The sequence below is a fragment of the Episyrphus balteatus genome, chromosome 4, assembly GCF_945859705.1.
Source record: "Episyrphus balteatus chromosome 4, idEpiBalt1.1, whole genome shotgun sequence".
Taxonomy (NCBI): Eukaryota; Metazoa; Arthropoda; class Insecta; order Diptera; family Syrphidae; genus Episyrphus; species Episyrphus balteatus.
This window is the reverse complement of record NC_079137.1, coordinates 46,888,426-46,907,836: the sequence shown is the minus strand read 5'-3', so window position 1 is coordinate 46,907,836 and position 19,411 is coordinate 46,888,426. Positions and strand designations below refer to the sequence as shown.

Genomic DNA, 19,411 nt, shown 5'->3' with positions numbered 1-19,411 from the left:
GGTAAAATTAGATCGTTCGAGTCTCGAACAAGGTGCGAATAAGTTCATTCGATTAATATGCTTAAGTACTAACTTTGCAAGGTACTAAACTAAAAATTTGGTCTAACCAAAACACAATTACATAAATTTTGATATTTTTCAATTCCAGAGGGTCACACCTTCTTATAACTTTTTTCGGGTTACAGGGTAGGATAAAATAATTTTTTTTAGGCCTTAAAGTAATTGTATTTGTCTCACTTATTTTGGATGATAGTTTTTATATCTTCTAGCCGAAATGCATTTTTTTTAAATTTAAAATTCTTTTTTTTTTGTTATGTTTTGAGTATGTTGTGTTCGAAAGGATATAGGAATTAAAAAAAATTTGTAAAACTATTTAATTTTTGCATTCTATAAGGTTTTATTTAAAATAACGTCAAAAAATTTAAGGGAAATGACATAATGCTTAGGTTCAACGGGGTTTCTGAAAACTCAAACAAAAAAAGAAAACCACAACATCATGTTCCCTTCAAGTTTCATTTTAAATAAGCATATTTTCGCATTATCTGAAATGAAATAAAAAGAATAAAGAAAATACCGTCACAGGTTATTTTTTTTTTTTTTAATAAAAGAGTCGTAATCATTCCAGTGATTGAAGAGATGTTCTATAGAAGTTTTGTTACTACAAATGACATTTGACACGAAAAGCATTTCACTGTCTAGAGAAAAAATTATATGATAAAAAACACGCAACAAACATATTTTCATGAAGATTCAAGGTAAGAAGGAATTTGTCACGAGACTATATACAAGTTCGTTTACTTGACATTTTTCTATTTTCGGGGGAGTATAAACTTCCTTTCGTCTACTTTTGAAAAAAATAAAATAATGAATTGGCTTCAAAAAAATCAAGGTTAACACACAAAGAGGCGAGAAAGAACGAAATGAGATTTATGAAGACGAAAAAGTAAAAAATGTTATGCTGAGAGGGAGCACAACTTAAAAAAGAAACTTTCAAAAATAAGCATTCATGCATATTTTGTTTTTTGAAATTGAAAGTATTGTTTTTGTAAATTCTCATTTTTGTCATCCCATCTCACCGCCAAGGAGTCATAATGAACAGGTAATATTACAGGAATTTCTGGGACTTCGATTTCAGCCCGAGGGCATGTTGAGTAGATTGAAAAGTCACATGGATAGACAGTTTCACGTAGAGCTGTTGTCAAAATTTCACTAAAAAAAATTAAAATTTAGAATCCTCTTTTTTTCAGTTTAAGTTGAAATATTGACTAACCTTATGACATCCTGTAATTGTTGTTCATCTTGATCGATTGCCTTAATTGCACCCACGCTATTCATCGCAATTCGTATCTAAAAGTGTATATGGAATGTTTAACTTCATTTTTATGAATGTCAAGAGGTTAACTATGTACTTACATCGGGATATCCTTCGACACGCATATCACCTTTTAATGCGTTGTAATTCATATTTGATGTCATTCTTGCACGGAAACGTGACACTGTCACCTTGTAATGGGATGTGTCAACTTTACCCGATTTCTGTCGGAAGGTCTTGACCTGCAACACTGGCATGGCATCCACGTCAAATGTTGTGACCATGTCAGCTGGATTATTTTCATCACAATTACAAAATATATTTGACAATCCTGGTGGTGGGCTGTCTGGAAGAACGCGAACAATTTCAACAGCGACTCCATGCTGAAAAATAAGTAATTTTATATAGAAACTTAAATTTATTCATATCTTTCTATTCAATTTAAAGGTTTTACTAAGAAATTAGTTAAAAAATTGATTTTTTCTGAAATTTATTTAGGTATTTTTTTTTCAAAAAAACATTTTGGAAGTATGAGCAAAATTTGTGTTTTCTTATTTCTCTTTCAGAATCTTTTATTTTTCTTAATAATAATAATATTTTTGACTTAGTAAATTACTAAAAGGCCTTCGCATTTTACTAAATCCTTTAAAAAATAAAATAAAATAATGAAAACAAAACAATAAAAGTCAAATTGTTTACCTTTCAAAATATGGTCTTATTATGTAAGTTTTTAAAGGTTCTCGCAACATTACATTCCTCTACTAAAATTTTAAATAAACTGGTTTAGTTATTGAGTCAGCAATACATTTCTTTAAGTATTTCTTTCAGTTTAACTAAGAGGGTCACTGTGGTGTATGCGTAGCTTTAGTTTGTTTAATATAAATTTGATAATGCAAATTGTTCTATTTTTTTTTTTTTTTTAATTAATCAGACAATATTAACGAAAGCTATTTGATCTTAGAAGTTGTTGAATTGGTCATGTGATGTTTTGAGGTTAAGGCTGGGTGGACAACCACATAAACGACTCAACGTTTATAAATAGTGTGGATAACTTTCACATTACTAAAAATTTTATATTTTCTTTCTTTTTGAGAATTTTGAGATTGAATCAAACTAAGGATTAAAACTGTTTAAAAAAAAAAAAAACTAAAACTTTGATTTTTATAGAAAAAAATAAATAGGAACTGATTATTAACAAACGTAACTTTTGCATACATCAGTATAATTCATCAAATTAAAAAGTAATACGAAGCTCAACTTAAACATTACCACCTTGATTTCTTTCAAGAAAAAATACTAAGTTTGTAGGTATCAAACAAAGAAAAATGTTCAAAAATGATTTCTTATTTTTACTTTTTCATTTTGTTCCTTATTTTACTTTTTTCCTTTAAGTTCTCAAAAACGAGTATTTTTTCTTGAAACAAAAATCAATTCATTAATAATTGAGTTGAGCTTCTTATTTCTTTAATAACTTAACAAAAATTATGACTATCGATTTGAGTTCAAAATTTACTTTCTAGTGGTAGGAATTTACTAGGCACCTTTGGTCCAATCAAACAAATCTTTAACGTGATAAAAAAAAAAAAAATATGAATAAGCTTGGTAATATCAGTGGACTTAAAAAAGACTTGTGAAAATATTCCAAAACCTTTTTCAAGCATTCACTTTTAATACTTTTTAACTTTGTTTTTTAATTAACTATTTCTTCGTCAATTTTTGATATCAACAAATTAATTTCGTTTTATTTAAACAAAATATAACAAATGCAATTTGTTATCCCCCCATTCTTATTCTAAACTTCCCCCCATAAATATTATAAACTATAAATCAAGGTTTTTTTTTCCAAAAATTTCAAATTATTTTTCCATTTAACCCCAAACTTCAAACAAAGAACAAAATTAAGAAAATGTTTGGAATTTCTTTATTCACATACTCATAATGTATAGCATTTTTACATAATGTACAAGTGTGTGTCATGTATTTTAGTTATCGTCGATTTCGAATCGGAAATTATATTTTTGTTTGTTGTGTATTTTTGGTTTCGATTGCGTAATTCATTAAAATGGAAACATAAACACACAACAAAAAAGTAAACACAAACCTGACCTTGGCCTCTCTCAGGCCACTTGGAAATTTCAATTCATTACCAAGTATGTATGTAATGTATTTTTGGATGATACGAGTAATTTAAAATTAGGGGGTTTAATTTTAAAGGCTGTATGGTATTTTTTAGTGTGTTAAATGAGACGTGAATTTGTTGACTGCAAACTGTCTAGAAGATGTTTATAAATCTTAGTTTTTTTTTTCTTTGGGGACAAAAAAAAAAATAATTTAATCAATTATAAGTTCACAGCTCTTATTTAAATTAACATAATTTTAAAGTAGTATGTAAACAAAATAATGTAATATGGTGTCTTTGTTGACATAATAAACAACGAACTTTGACATTAACTAGTCTCTTTATAGAAGGTTTAATTGGATTAGGAATACATTTTCATTTTCATAATTTAGGCAAAAAGTAATGCAATACAGCTGGGTATTTTTGTTTAGAGGATTTTTTTACAATTAGTTTGTTCAAGTTTTTTGCTCCCAACTTTAGCTGCTTAAACATATAATTGTACTTGAAATATTCTTCACTTAAAACTGAATAAGAATAAAATTGCTTAGAAAAAAAAAAAAACAATTTTACGGAACAAATTGTGTGTTTGTAGTTCGTTCGTTTTTACATTTACACATGAAGGCATAATTTTCTTCAACAATTAGGAACCCACTATATATTAACAATGCCAAGTCTATTAAGCATTAAATGATTGTGCCATGTTTTTAAACTTTGGCCAATTTATTAAAATAATAATCTTGTTCTTCCTGAAATAAGTGATGAGTTTGTTTAACGAGGGAAACAAAATTCATTTTTGGATTAACCAATTTCCTGATGTGAAGATTGCGGGCGGAGACCTATCACGTTTTGTAGAGCTAGTCGCACTGATTACGAAACGGTATTTAAAAAGTCATTAACACCCCCAAAATCTGGAGTAAGGGGCAAAAAACTGTTTTTTTGACCTTCACCCATTGAAAAAAATCTAGCTTCGTCAAATTTTTACTCATTTTCGATTTTTTACAGTTTCTGATAGGAGATAAATATACTTTTTCAACAATGTATAAAACATGTAACTCGGTTTAACCACCTAGAATTTATAAGCTGTGAAAGTTCAAAAATTCCATTTTTTTCGTCATTTACCCAACTTCAACATCAAATTAAAGTATATATTTTCACAACAACACGCTGTTTTAAAAATATATTCTAAAATAATATTTATTTTCAAATCAAACGAGGTATTTTTTATGAAAATCACTTTAAAATTGGCTCAGAAAAAAAAAAATTTAAGATTACAACCCAGATACAGAAATTCGAACTTTTAGGTATAGAACAAAAATGTTGTTTTGGCACGCAGTAGGATAAGTTGGGCGCCAGGATTTGATGAAGGGTTTTTGTAGAGGAGCTCAATACAAACATTTTTTTTCTTTAGGAGGGGGGTCTATCTCCCCCCGTTTAGGTGGGAGGGGCAGTTTTCTAAAAAAAATTATCAAAATCAAAAAAAAATATTTAAAAACAACGGCAACACTTAGAGTAATAAATGATACCATTTCCGAAAGGCAAAATTATACATTTATTTTTAATTTTAAAATCAATATATTATAACCAATAGTTTTTGAAATAATCGATTTCAAAGTTAAAAATAGGTGAAAAAAAAATTTTAAAACTAATTTTATACTAAATTTTTTCAGACTGTGAATTTTATTAAAAAAAAATACTCACACAGAAAACTGCCTCAATTCATTCTTAATCGAACAGTGTAAACTATATGTTTCTATGTCTTCTAGTTTTTGAGAAAATTGAAAAATAAAAACAAATAAAAACAAAAAATATTTTGAAAAAAGAAAAATCTGATAAAATATTTTTCAGTTTACTCAAAATTATTAAAAAACAGTGATTGCAATTATTATTTAAATGATGAATGTGTAAGGTAAAGAGTAATTTATTCTTTCAGATTTACCATTTTACAGTCGTTTTAAGAAATCATTAATTTCACTGTGCTTGAAAACGCACATTTTTTTACCGACAGATGGCGCTTTTATCTACTAAAGATAATTTGAACACGATGGTGTCCTTAGTTTTTCAAAGTTGGCTCTATTTAGAAAGATTTTGGCATTTGAAATTTTCTGTTTTAAGTCCAAAATCATCGAAAAGCATCACATATATTTGGCATTTATTGTTTTTTTTATCGGCGTTTATAGACCAAATATATGGTCTTTTAGTAGAATTACAGTTTGTAAAAGATATTTAATCAGTAAAATGACTATTTTGAAACTTTTAAAAAAGAAAAAGAATTTGCAACTAGTAGGGGAAGGTGGCCTAAAATGGCCCCCCTAAGGAAAATGTCCTATATCTCGAAAAACAGTAGCATTCAAACTTAAATGCTATATACTTTTCAAAGTTTAATATATTACTCTCACATTTTTTTCATTTGCGAGTTGAAAAAGTTCCAAAAAGTATTTAATTTTTTTAATTTTCAAGACGTCTACAAATTTCACTGATCAAATTTACCCTTGTAAAATGGCACACTGTCCAAACATACGTGATTTTAAATGCAAAATTGAGTCAAAGGGCTTCTTTTCCATTTTCTTGGAACAAGTGGTGCTTAATCCCCCCAGATCTTTCATCGAATCATTCAAAACCAAGTTCATGTTGGTTGCTCGTCTCGTTTTTGTAGTTTTTGCAACTTTGAGTGTTTTGGATGCTTTTTTGACGGAATCAAGGGCTTTCCTCAGTCCAGGACTTCCTCTCTGTACATCGTTCATAAATAGCAACTATTTTCACTTTAAAAAACTGAAAATGTGAAAAAAAAAAATTAAAATGACTTGTGAAATAGGTATGCCATTTTACCCGAGCACTAAGTAGGCCATTTTGCCCATTTTGAGTTTTTTCAATTTAATTTTTACACCAACAAATTTAAAATCGTTTTAAACCAACTTATTTCAGTAAATTAATAAGATATACTTCATGCGTACACACATTAACTTCTTTTTCCAAAATACAATGTTTTTTATACTTTTTTTTTTGCAAAAAAAATTTCACAAAATTTTAACGAGTGTACTTTTTGATGTGGATAGAGAAAGTTTGACCTGTCAAATTTCAAATAATGGCTTGAAGTTCCTGAAATTTCGTATATGTTGGTTTTGCCAGATAAACTAAAGAATCGCGTTCATAAAACTTTCTAATTATTTTCGATTCTACGATTTCTAGCAAGGGGGCCATTTTACCTTGGGGTGCCATTTTGGGCCACTTTCCCCTACATGAAAATGGATGAAATATGGATCCACTACTTCATCCCGAAGTCAAATTGGATGAATAAATAAAAGCTGGGGTCCTTTTTAGAGGTTATAACTGTTTCTACTGATGGCATTTAGAAGCCAACTACTTTAAATACAAACTTCCAAAAAATATGCGGAATATCTCTTCGTTGCGTTCTATATCGAAATAAATTCTTTAACACGAATATATTCGATTCAATCGATTTTAAAGGGGTAGCTGGCAACTAAAAACTTTTTTTTTCTTGCATCTATCTTTAGCTCTTTTTCAAAATTGTATTTTCAGGAGTAACCTCTATCACTTAAGCATTGAACATCTCATATTTTTCTCCAATTGAATTATCACATAAATACTAAGAAACAATTTATAACAAATATCATAAATAAAGAATACGCCAAATTCACTGTGGCGTATGAGTACTATTTTAAATAATTTTTTTTATTGAATCACAAACAAAAACATTTTCTCTTCAAATAAAAAACAAAAAAGTTTCTATTCAAACAAAAACTCATCGCATGCTGCAATTTGTGTTTCCCATAAATGATCGATTGGTTCAATTCTAGACTTAATGATATATTATACCCATATTTAGATGTCAATCAAATGCTCTTGACCATTAATTTCAAGGCGATCTCGTATTCAATTTTTGTCTCATTAATTATTCTGTCCATATATTACGTTAATCAATCGCAAATGATGTCAGAAACGTGTTTCTCTGTGACTCTTTTATCTGAACTACTGACGCATTTAAAATAAAATGCACGACTGGGTCGCACGAACTTGCTCTTAGAGTTAAAGTTGCTTAAATTGTTAAGACTTTTTATATAGAAATTTGGAAAAAAAATAAAATTCGTTTTTTAAAAAAATTAAATAAAATCTGAAATCAAATTGCCCTCCAAAACAAGTATGCAGTTTTGATTGATATATTAACATGCATTTTTAGAAAAAAAAATTTCAAAATCGTTAGAGCCGTTTTTTAAAAAACTAATTTTTTATAAATAATTTTTTAGAAAAAAAGTTCTAAAATAAAATTGGTATGCCATTTTGTAGAAATCTTTAATCAACATCTAAAAACAAAATTTCAAAAAAATTCAATGTCCCGTTTTCGAAAATTTGATTTTTCAAAAAAAAATTTTCAAAATTTTTTTAAAAATCCAAAAATTATTTTTTTCAAAATTTTATTTTTGGCTTATATTTAAATTATATAAATGCTTTTTCACAAAAAGTTTCGTTGAAATCGAATAAGCGGTTTCGGAGATAATCCGATTTGAAAAAAACGGTTCTATGGCAGGTACCGTTAATAATGATTTTCCAAAAAAAAATTTTTCATTAAAAGGTAGACCTTAACTTAAAACTAACGTTTGAATTTTTTAAACAAAATCTTTGGAGCCGTTTTCGAGATATTTCAATTTTACTAAAATCGGTATATGACAAGTACCGTTAATTTTGGTCCAAAAAAATTAATTCCAAAAACCCCTCTGGAGAGTCGCCAAATAACGCTACATACCAAGTTTGACATTAATCGGTCCATCCGTTTAGGCTGTAGGTCCTTATACAGACAGACAGACAGACAGACAGACAGACAGACAGACAGACAGACAGACAGACGGACTTCCGGGACCCACTTTTTTGGCATTCTCTACCATCGTAATGTCATGGAAAAATGTTATCTCAACTTTTTTTTTTTGTACGAATGCATAACTTGATATATAGTACCTATATCGCAAGTAAAAAAGTCACCCATTTAGGAGGTTATAATCAGATTTGTAACATCAAAACAAAACAATTTAAACAAATTAAAATAGTTTTTTTTTCTCTCTGTAGTAACTTACATCTTCAACAGATTTCTTCAAGCTATCATTGAGTGCAATCACCCATGATATTAATAGCTCATTGACAATCACCAAATCGCTATAGAGCCAACGAAAAACTTGACTTGTCCACGTTACGGAAGTCTAAAAATTAAAAAGAAAAATTAACATAAATTTACAAAAGTGATTTTTTTTTATTAACTAACCGTTTCTGGTCCAACAACATTCGCTGGTGGTGGAACAATTCGTTTTTTCCTTGTTTCGGGCCCAGTTGAGCTTTGACGTACAACACGTTTACGTAAAGGAGCATTTGGTCCACCAACAATACCAGATCGGCCTCGTCCTCCTCCAGCTCCGGCACTTAGTGGTTTAGAATCCTTAAAAAACATATTTGAATTAAGTAGTTTTTTTATTAAATATATTTAACAAACCTTAACATCTTTACTAGATAAAATTTCTTTAGGTTCAGATAGTCGTAATTTATCACCATTTGCTTTAGCACCAGTTGTAACAACACTATTATTTCGACTATTAACAATTGGTGTTTCCTTATTCATATATTTATTATATAAAAATTTACACAGCCATACTAAGAATAGAGCCAAAACGGCCCAAATAAATATGAACATTGCTAATGAGTCCATTGATAAGTCACCGATTCCTTCAAATGAACAAATATAATCATCGATTTGATCAGCTAAGTCCATAATGGAGAACAGTGTACATTATTTCTGGAAGCAAGAAAAAAAATTTAAAATAATTAATTAATAAACAATTAAATGATATAAATAACATTATTTATGTATGTATAATTATATAAAGATATAAGAAAAATATATATGAAATTAGATATTAGATAAAAAATGTGCAAATTACAAGAAGACAGAATATTGCGAAAACATTTAACAATAAATTTGAAATGAAAAATAAAAATACATAAATTTACTTCCGATTTTCCTAATGAATTCGTACATACAACACTTTTTAATCCTTATCTTCGGAAAATAAATTGCTCTTAGTCTTTCAGACCTTGGGGAAGAAAGGAGATAAGATCCCCTCCTCAAAGAACTTCATTTCTCAAGGAAAAAACAAAATATAAAAAGGTTTGATAAAATGATTTTGAGCTTAATCTAAATACTCCAGTCAAAGCGTCATTTGACCTTGCGCACAGAGGCACTGTCAGTTTTTATTTCATGCATCGATAGGGGTATATTTAAAAGGCTTAACCCCAATTTCTCACCACCTGATCATTCTTTTAAGCGGAATTATTCACAAAAATGCATTTTTTGGGATATTTTACTTCCAAGCTAATGTCTTTGCTCCAGTATGTCGTAGACCAAAAAATGAACATACATTCTCTTCCTTATAATATTTTCTATCGTTGTATGTAATTTCATTGTATTAAAGTGAGTTACTACAAAATGGCAGCCATTTAAAGTCAAATTCTAGTTGTTAAAAAACACATTTTCGTTTTTATTTCGAAAAAAGCTTATATTATGGTTAACATTTTTCTAACTTATTTTGTAGCCCTCTTAATTTCCTGCATTTTACAGAAAAAAATCAACTCTTTATCACCAAAGATGACCGAGCAATTGATAATTGAACGCACAAAAAACCGGTGCGAAAACACCCAAAAATATCGTTTGGGAATAACTCGGCTTCAGAATCTCCTACGACAAAAAATAAAGCTATTAATTGTTCGTTACAACATTTTCTATCGATTTAGTGCATATTCTTTTTGTTGAAACAAATAAAAAATAAGTAATATTAAGTCAAAGACGTTTTTTTATTTAGAAAACTCTTGCCTTATTATTTTGTAAACGGTGCAAGTATTGGCTAACAAAATTAAATACTGTTGTAGTCCTTTAAATTATCTACAATTTAAAAAAAAAATTAGCTCTCTCGCGACGCTTTGACTGGAGTAAAACCTTGAAATGTGGACAAAAATTAAGGATCAAAAAAGGATTTCAAAATTTCACCGATTCAATTAAAAGTGATTGTATTGGATAAAGAAAATAAACAATTTTTTTTTAAACAAAAATCTCCAGTTTTTAACCAAAAATTCAGTTTTCGAGTGCATATATCAATATTTATATTCTACTTTCCTCTACGTATACAAAATTGAATAAAACCAGATTTAGTCCCGTCCTCAGACAAAGTGTACCTTAAAGGGCAGAGTTTTTGAAACTTCTTACATGAATTTATTTAAAATGTTTTATTTTTGGAAAACAAAATAATTTTTAACCACAAATTAATGATACAATTTATATGAAATGATAGATTTTTTATTGGTTTCGAGCGATTTGTGAGAATGGGGGCTTATCGTTCTTTTTCACTGAGATACAGCTTTTGAAAAGTAGGTAGTAAAATTGGTTTAAGACCGAGTATACTCTTAAAATTTTGATTTAACAAATGCATAATAAATAATTTATTTAATTGAAGTGAGACCCCAATAAGATTGTTTGAAACAAAGTGAACGAAAAACGCTCCGGTCAGATTTAAAAATGGAAGTGGCAAAAAAAGTATGGTTAAATATTTATTTAGAGAACACTTTTTATAACAGTTTTGATGATCAAATACATTTCAAAAATTTAACTCAAATTATATCTTTAGTTTTCTCAATGCCTTACAAAATCGAAGCTAGTACCTTGAATCCTTAGCGTAAGAAATTTACAAAATGTATTTAAAATTTAAATCATGTTTGTTAAAAAATTCGATGTTTTCTTTAAATTATTTTTTCAATGATACAAGGGAATCGTAACTGGTATTTTTCAAAATTTTGCGTCATTTTATTTATGTTTTAAGTGTTCAATGCTCTTATTACTTCGCAATTGATTTAAAACAGAATTTCCGCAACTTTTTTTTTTGAATATTTCAAAAAATTTTAATATTCAAAGTGATAAGAAATATTTTTGTCTATGAATTTTCAATGAAATAAGTTCTGTCATTAAGGACATGTAAGGACAAAAAAAAACTATGTCAATGTTCGTAAACAAAGGGCCATATTTCAATCTGAATTTTTGAGAAAAACTAAAAATGCAGTTTTGCATCGAGATAATTGCAACACCTCGAAAATTTTGTATGCGAGGTATCACTTGTGAAGGAGATATTAAGAAAAAAACAAGGATCCTGGAAACCACTTTAAAATCATCTGGCCAAGTTAATAAATAAACTTACGAGTGTCTGGAAAAACACACTCATTTTTTTTAAATTTTGGGGTGAAAAAACATGTCTGGTGGTAGACAAACAAGGTCCTTTTGATAAATCCATATCCATGAGCAGTTAGTGTTTTTGAATAGGTATTTCCTAACGGATTTTTGGTGTATCTACATAAAAATCTATGACGGGAAAAATGTATTGGAACTTTGAGTGCAAGGCTGCTTTACTTTTTCACAAAGAAATAGTTATAGTTATTATTATTATTTATTAAAAGCACATAAATGTACAGATAATAATATAGGTAATATAGCGATAGCTTATGGCTACCAGGGCTTATAGCTGGGGAGAAATAGTTTTTGGTGCAGAAACTACAAAAAAGACATAATAAAGGAATTTAACATTCGATTTATCTGAGTTTTCCAACGCAAACGGCATTTTTTAACTTTCAAATATTTGAGAGTTTGAGTATTTTGAAATAAAAGTTTGGTTTTCTCAAAAATATGAACTAAATATAATAACCATTTGGCTTCTCACATTTCATTTATAAAATGGTAACATTGGGTCTTGTAGCATTTCCTGATTTAATTTCACTTCAATCCCACACAAGCACATTGACAAAAAAAAAATTTCACACCGATGCATGTTCTGTTTTTTTTTTTTTTGTTTTTTTACTGAACTACAAAAAAACTCCTTTAAATAGCCAAAATTTAAACATTCACATTCTTTTTCTGAAATTGATTTGAACTTCTTAAATGATGATAGCTAATTAATTACTATCACCATCTACGAAAAAACAATTGATCATCGATCATTAATCGAACTTTCAAAAATATTATTCACATCTATCTATCAATTTATCATAATTTTATATAAATAATAATAATGTACATAAATCTGCTGTAATTAATTGCCCATTCCCAAATAATTTATCAGTTTATCTTAACTTTTAATGGATTTAAAAAAAAAACTAATTTTGATTTTTTAATCAAATTAAAAAGCAAAACAAGAAAAGAAACCAAAAAACATAAATTCATTAATTTTAATTTTTTAATACGCACTTTTCAAACAAATTAAAAAAAAAAATATTTGCCGGCTTTATACAAAATCAACTTTATGAGTTTATTTACTGGCCTCATTTATCTTACAAAAAATTTGATCCACTATAAACATTATGAGACTTTAAATATGACTCGATTAAAAATACACATACGTTAGAAAAATAACACATGCAAGAAATATTAAATAGTTTTTCATTAATTTTCTTTTTATTCAAAATTCGTATTTTCCAGTAAAATAAGAAAAGAGAGAGAGAGGGAAAAAAATTGAGAGCAAAAATTTGTTTAAACTTTAAAAATATTCACAAATGCAAAAAGCCATGCGCAAAAATCTTATTTCTTCAACTCATATGATTTTCTATATTATTTCTGTCATATTAAATTAAAAATGAGTTTTCTCAAAAATCGCCATTTTCAACTTTTCAAAAAAAAATTTCAAAAGAAAAAAAATATATTACTCTTACATATAATCCATTCGCAATTTTAAAAAAACTTTAGCACAAAATTCGTAAAAAATAGTTTTTATATAGAAACTTTAATTTTCCTTATAATTATTTAAAAATTCGTAAAAAATATTTAAATTTAATTAATTTAATATTTCTTCCTGTCTATGAATGACATAAAACATCTGGGTTCGAACTTTAACTTTGTTCACTATTTTTAGCCACCACAAAAATTGTATCCCAACTATAAAATTTATTTTTATTTTTTGCTAAAACAACAACAGGTAACTTTTACGCGACACATATTGGAGTAACTTTTTTAAAGAAAATTAATCATCTTTTTTATAGTAAATTTAATAGAAAACACAGAACTCTTTAAAAAACACACAAAACTGAGGACGATAAAAAAAATTAATATTCAATTCGGATAAAAAAAATATCACATCTCGAGCAGAAGGAAGGAAATTCGAAAAAAAAATTAAATCGAAAAAAAAAATTAAATTTAGTTAAAAACTAGCAAAGAATCGAAAGATACTATTTGAGCTAGTCAATCTTACAAGTCAGTCGAACGGTGCGCGGTTTGAGTTTGAAATTTATTTTTGGACAAAAGACGTTCTGTGAGAAAATTTTTCTTCTATCAGTTTTTTTTCCCTTTCTCAATTCTCAATCTTCAATCTCTATATAAACCCAGTGAGAGAAGCAAAAATAGAAAATTTATAGGTACGAAGATACACCCGAAAGCATAGAATAGAAAAGATACAAAACAGCACGCTAATTATTTGATTTTTGGTTATGCTATGACATCATTGTTCTTTTCAAATACCGCAGGCAGTAGCAGCCAGCAGCCACTGGGTGATGCTGATGACGGTATATAGCCATATTGGCGTTGTGAGTGGAGGAAAGTGGTAATGAGTTACGCGTTACATTGCACTAAAAAAAATACATTTTCATTCTACACTTTAATGACGTAATTCGAGAAGTAAAATTATTTTCGATTTCCTTGACTCACTATGTCAACGTAATAAGTTTTTTTTTTTTGCAGTTTTCACTTCTGCCATAGTCGACGAAAAAAGATACAAGAGTAAGAAAAAATTAGAATGGAATTTTTTTTCACAGGGCGGGCGCGGGCGCCCTGCCAGACAAAAAGAAAAGAAAAAAAAAAGTTCACCACATCATCTCTTCTGTCGGAAAAGACATCGAGGAAATTTGTTTGTCTCGTGGCAGCAGGGCACGATTTTTGGGGAAAATGTAGGAACAATGTAAAAACATGGGGGAATTAAATTTAAATTGAAAAGATGCCAAAATGAAGAAAAAGACGTTAAGAAATTGTATGTTCGAAGAATTTTTTTTTTGTTGAATTTATTTTCGAAATTGTTTTTTTTTTTTTTATGAAATTATTGTATGCAAATTATTTTGTATTGTTTGTTTTTTATTGTTTAAGAAACTGACGATGCGACGGTGATGAAAGAGGTCAAAACGGTTTTTTTTTTCTTTTGATTTTATTTTGGTCTTCTTTAATAGAGACAATTGAATAGATTTGTAGAAATCTTAAGATTTTCGATAATGGCGCCATCAGAATTACCATCTGGCAAGACATTGTGTATAGAACTATTAAAATTAATTTTTTATAGGTGGCAGGTCAATTTTAACTTATGCCATTGTTTAAAAGTTATGAGTTTTTCTGAGATGAGAGAGTGCGGGCTAGTCTATTAAATGAGCTTTCTTAAGATATGTAACTGTTAAGATATCAATGAAAGGGAAGTGAAAAAAAAAGAACCATTACTTTTATTAAAATGTTTCGTTTTAAATTTAATAATTACTGTTTCTTTTTTGTAATTAAAGATGATTTTTTGTAATATTCTCGAATAGTTTTTGCAATATTCTAAAAGTTATACTGTTTACTGTAAATCAAAATTTGATACTACTTTTAAAAAAGTAAATAAGCTAGTTCCTATTTTGCCTTTAAAAATGTTTTTTTTTGTTTTTGTTTTCAAATGTTATAAATTACTCTAGGTTTTTTGCTTGCATTATCTGAAAATCTTACATTTAAGTTTTGACTCAACAACTCAATGACTTTTACAGTTGGTGAATAGTCACAAAAAATACACTTGTTTCGCTACTTATTCCGTGATTAAATTATGGGAAATTTTTCGGGTCACTGTGGCGTATGTGGAACTTTTTAAAAATCGTAACATTTGCCATTTGATTTCTACTAAATTCTGAAAAATCGTCCTAAACAGGCGTTTTTGTTGTCAGTACAAAACAAGTCGAAATTGTCACATTTGACATTTACGGGACCTTGACTGGGACCATTTCTCAAAATTTTCTAATAAATAACTGAAACCTGAAGACTTGAATATGTACACATATGGATTTTTTTAGTGATCTGAAAGTAGTCTTACGGTCTTGGTTTGAGTAATTGGGCAGGTTCAGAAACGTTAGGGCCTAAATATTTAGGTAATTTCTCGCTCTCTGATTGGTCAACTGTCAAAAAAAATCCTTCCAATTTAGGTAATTTTATTGGAAAGCTGACTGGAAAGTTAGGCAAGAAAATTTTACCTAAACATTTAGGAAAGTTTTTTTTGTCAACATGACAGGTGATTATTTTTAATAAATGAATTACGTTAGCAAAATTAAATCTATTTGTTTGAAAAACGAGTAAAAAGTGCTTTATCGGTTATAATTAATATTATTTATTTATTTAAGAATAGTGAAATTTGGTGTCTGACCCATGCGATCTATAAAAATCTTAAGTAAATTTCGATATTTGACAATAATGAAACATCCAATCAAATTTAGTCAATTTACCTTTATTTCCGTTCAGAAAATGACGTTGCCTAAATATCTAGTCCCTAATATTTCCTGAACGTGCACATTTTAAACTAAAAATTTACAGAAAATTGTTTTGACATTAAAACTAATTCGAAAATAAGGTAAGCATTATCACAAAATTTTATAATAATCATTTCGTTTTATCTTGTCAACTAGAAATATTTATTAGATTGTGCTTTCGAAAAAGAAAAGTTTCTTTAAAATCGGTTCTTTATTAATATAAGAAAATTAGGATTACATGTTATTTTTGAAAGAATTAAATGTTATTTCACAGCTAACAAAAATTCTTAGTTTCCAAACGTTTTGTAAATAAGTCTTCTGAAAATTGTTCTTAGAAAGTTTTTCAAAAAAAACCAAAAATTTCACTTAAAACACTATTTTACCCCCACAACACTAGTTCTAGGTGCACTTAGACTAACCATACCTATAACTTATTGATTTTGAGAGCCTACATAATTTCCAATAAATTGGAGATAAGAACCATATCTGTTGTAGGCCTAATGATTTCCAAAATAATATAGTTTTTAAAATATCGACAAGGTTATCGGAATCGAATAATTTGTTGAGTACAGTCAGTGGCTAGTCCAATGAAATGACTCTATTAACGTATTAACTTCGATTCTTTGAATACTTATCTTAATTATATATATGCCAATTGGGTTCAAATTTTCACAAATCTGGAAAATCAGCAAACATGTGTGCATTTTCAAGCAAAACTTTACACATGCTCTCAATAGCTTTATGTGTAATTTTAAAAAGAATAAAGATTATTTTTGATCCAGCTTGGTTTAATCGCAGGTTTACTAATTTTAAAAAATAAAAAGAATAAGGCTTTAACTATGCAAATTTCCAAATCTTGTTCTAGCTAAATATTTGTGACTACACCCTACTTTTGGAAATTATCAGTCATTCCTAAAGTTTTTTAAGAAATGGTCCCAGATAAATTATAATTCTCAGTTGAATGAATTATATCGGTTTTAAGAATGGTTTCAAAATACAATTTGGAAATAATAATTACAATAAATTTGTAATTTTTTTTACCCAAATTCGTAGACCTGTGAACTCATATCTGTTAACCAAAACTTGTTTCAAGGCTTTGGCCACAGAAATTTGCCTCCAAATGTTAGAAACAAAAATGTTTGGGAGACCTCCAAGAAATCTTTGGTTTTCGGTTATGAATACCTAAACCTTAAAGAGACGTTTACTTATTTAAATTCTAAATTTTAAGTTGAATTTTTGATTTTGAGACCAAAATCAGCAATGGTACAGTGAAATAAGTCGGTATGAAATCTATATGTTTCTTATTTTCATTTAAAGTTAAATTATAATATTTTCTAAGTGAATAAAAATTTTCTTGCAAAATACAAAAGATACGATAAAAAGGTACCGTTTATGTTTAAACATTGAAAAATTATAAAAAAACAATTACAAATTTGTTTCTAACCTGTTTACTGATTGTATAATGTCCACTGAGTAAATAAAGATCGAAAGTAAAAGTATATTTCATGTTTCTCATGTTTGTTAGTGTCGACACTTTTCTAAGATTTGTTTTATGTGACAAATGTTTTTTGGTCTCAAATGCATGTTTATTTTTGTTGTGTATGTTCGTATTTTTTATTTAAAAAAAAAAGTTTAATATTTTAAGTTTTTTGTAAGTACCTATGTATAAATATTTTAATTTTTGTTTCTATAATAAGAAGGTTGTTGAACTTTTTTATAAAGAAAACTAGTTTTACCTTAACCAAGGTCTGAATTTTTTAAGTTTTCTTACACGCCTTGATTTGATTTAATTAAAAATTCCATCTAAGCCGGTATTTTTTTAGATCCACCAAACAAAAAAATAGAATTCTCAACACGTTTGCTTACAAAATTTCCAACACCCTAAAATTTAAAATTTAAATATATGTATCTTCCAAACCTTAACCATAAACCATAACCATAAATACAACGTCAAGGTTAAGGTTAAAAAAATTAACAAAAAAAAAAAAAAATAATATCTGTCAGTCTCCAAATATCTCTCACAATAATTATTACAGATCGACTCTCATTAACATCAAACAAAAACTGGTCGCGGCTAATATCACCTAAATTTAATTCGCACTTTTCAACTTTATCATCAGCTTGACTCCAAATGACGTAATTTTAAACGAAGCCGGCTTGTTTCTTTTTTAGTTCGATTTTTTTTTTAATTTTTTGCAAAATGACACAAATAGTGCCGTCACCATTCTCCATTCAGCACCATATCTCATTTGCAATATTGTGTGTGTCATTTTATACGTGTTCAAAATTTTTAAATTGGTTTCATTATTATTATTTTTTGATTATTTATATTTATATATCACTCTGTCTGATGATACATAGATAGATAACTCAACTGGCTTTGGCATTTGATCATGGATACGAAAAAAGAGTGTTCGTGCAGGAATCTTTGATGGAGTGCCAAATGGGTGAGGTGGACTTGAAGTGACATCACTATATTATCAATAATACGATACCATCTTTAATATTATAATCTGTTAATTGATTATGAAGAGATAATCAAATAAAAATTATTGCATGATGACTTTATGTTTGCAAAATAAATAAATAAAGTGTTGGAATTCAAGAATTCATAGAACTTAGGTGTTGTGTATATTTTGTAAACAATATTTTGCAAAATGTTTTTAAATTAGCACATAGTTGTACCCGGTTAGGTAGTTTATATGTGTAAACAAAATCTATTCATAGATTGTTTGTTTTTTGCGAGTTTAGACTTTAATGGCTTAGTTGCCTCATTTGTCAAACTACGATAAGTAAGTAAGAAGCTATGGTACCACAGACGAAAATACATAAATATATTACAGGTAAAATAGAGATTTAAAAAAACAAATTGTTACCCTTATGAAACTTATGCTTTTGGAACCAAGGATCAAAACAGTCTATAAAAAAAAATTGAGTGGAAGGGTGTTTTTTTTTTTTGCGGAAAAGAGGGAGGGTGTGAAGGTCAAAAATAATGTGAAAAAAATAGTTTGTGGAATATACTCATATCACACATGTTTTTAGGTTACTTTTCGATGCTGAATCTAGTGAAACCAAAATAAATAAAATACTATTGCTCTAAGAAAAGTAATTCCCGATTAAACGCAAAAGTGCTTGTTTCTTTTATTTCACCAGGTAAAATATAACCGAAACTCATGTGAAAAAAAAAAATGATACGCTGATGAAATTCGGGATGAAGCTTTTAGAAAAAGCCAGGGATAAAGAATGTACCTATAAAGTTTCTAAAAATGTTTTTGGTGTAAGCGTGTTTTTTTTTTTAAATGGTTGAGTTATGTGTGACAATGGTATGATAACATCATCAATGGTATGATAACATCATCAACAGCTAACATAAAGTTTGTTAATTTTTTAAACTTGGTGAAAACGTTTCTTTTGTTATAAGAACTAAG

At 28.2% G+C, this 19,411-nt stretch overlaps 1 protein-coding gene across 16 annotated transcripts in view; it reads right to left on the bottom strand.

The window, feature by feature from the left end:
* Positions 1-19,411, bottom strand: part of LOC129917777 (uncharacterized) — a 65,567-nt gene that overhangs the window by 11,649 nt on the left and 34,507 nt on the right. For 9 of the 16 annotated variants that reach the window (XM_055997901.1, XM_055997895.1, XM_055997896.1 and 6 more), the window contains exons 2-7: positions 8,926-9,225; positions 8,701-8,871; positions 8,516-8,638; positions 1,414-1,695; positions 1,271-1,347; positions 1,077-1,209 (exon numbers count right to left, since the gene is read on the bottom strand). In XM_055997901.1, coding sequence (XP_055853876.1) covers positions 1,077-1,209; positions 1,271-1,347; positions 1,414-1,695; positions 8,516-8,638; positions 8,701-8,871; positions 8,926-9,201 — 1,062 coding nt within the window. In that variant the 5' untranslated portion in view covers positions 9,202-9,225. Of the gene's footprint in view, positions 1-1,076; positions 1,210-1,270; positions 1,348-1,413; positions 1,696-8,515; positions 8,639-8,700; positions 8,872-8,925; positions 9,226-13,172; positions 13,479-19,411 lie in introns of those variants that run through there. The other 7 variants (XM_055997899.1, XM_055997897.1, XM_055997898.1 and 4 more) reach the window with 3 other exon arrangements.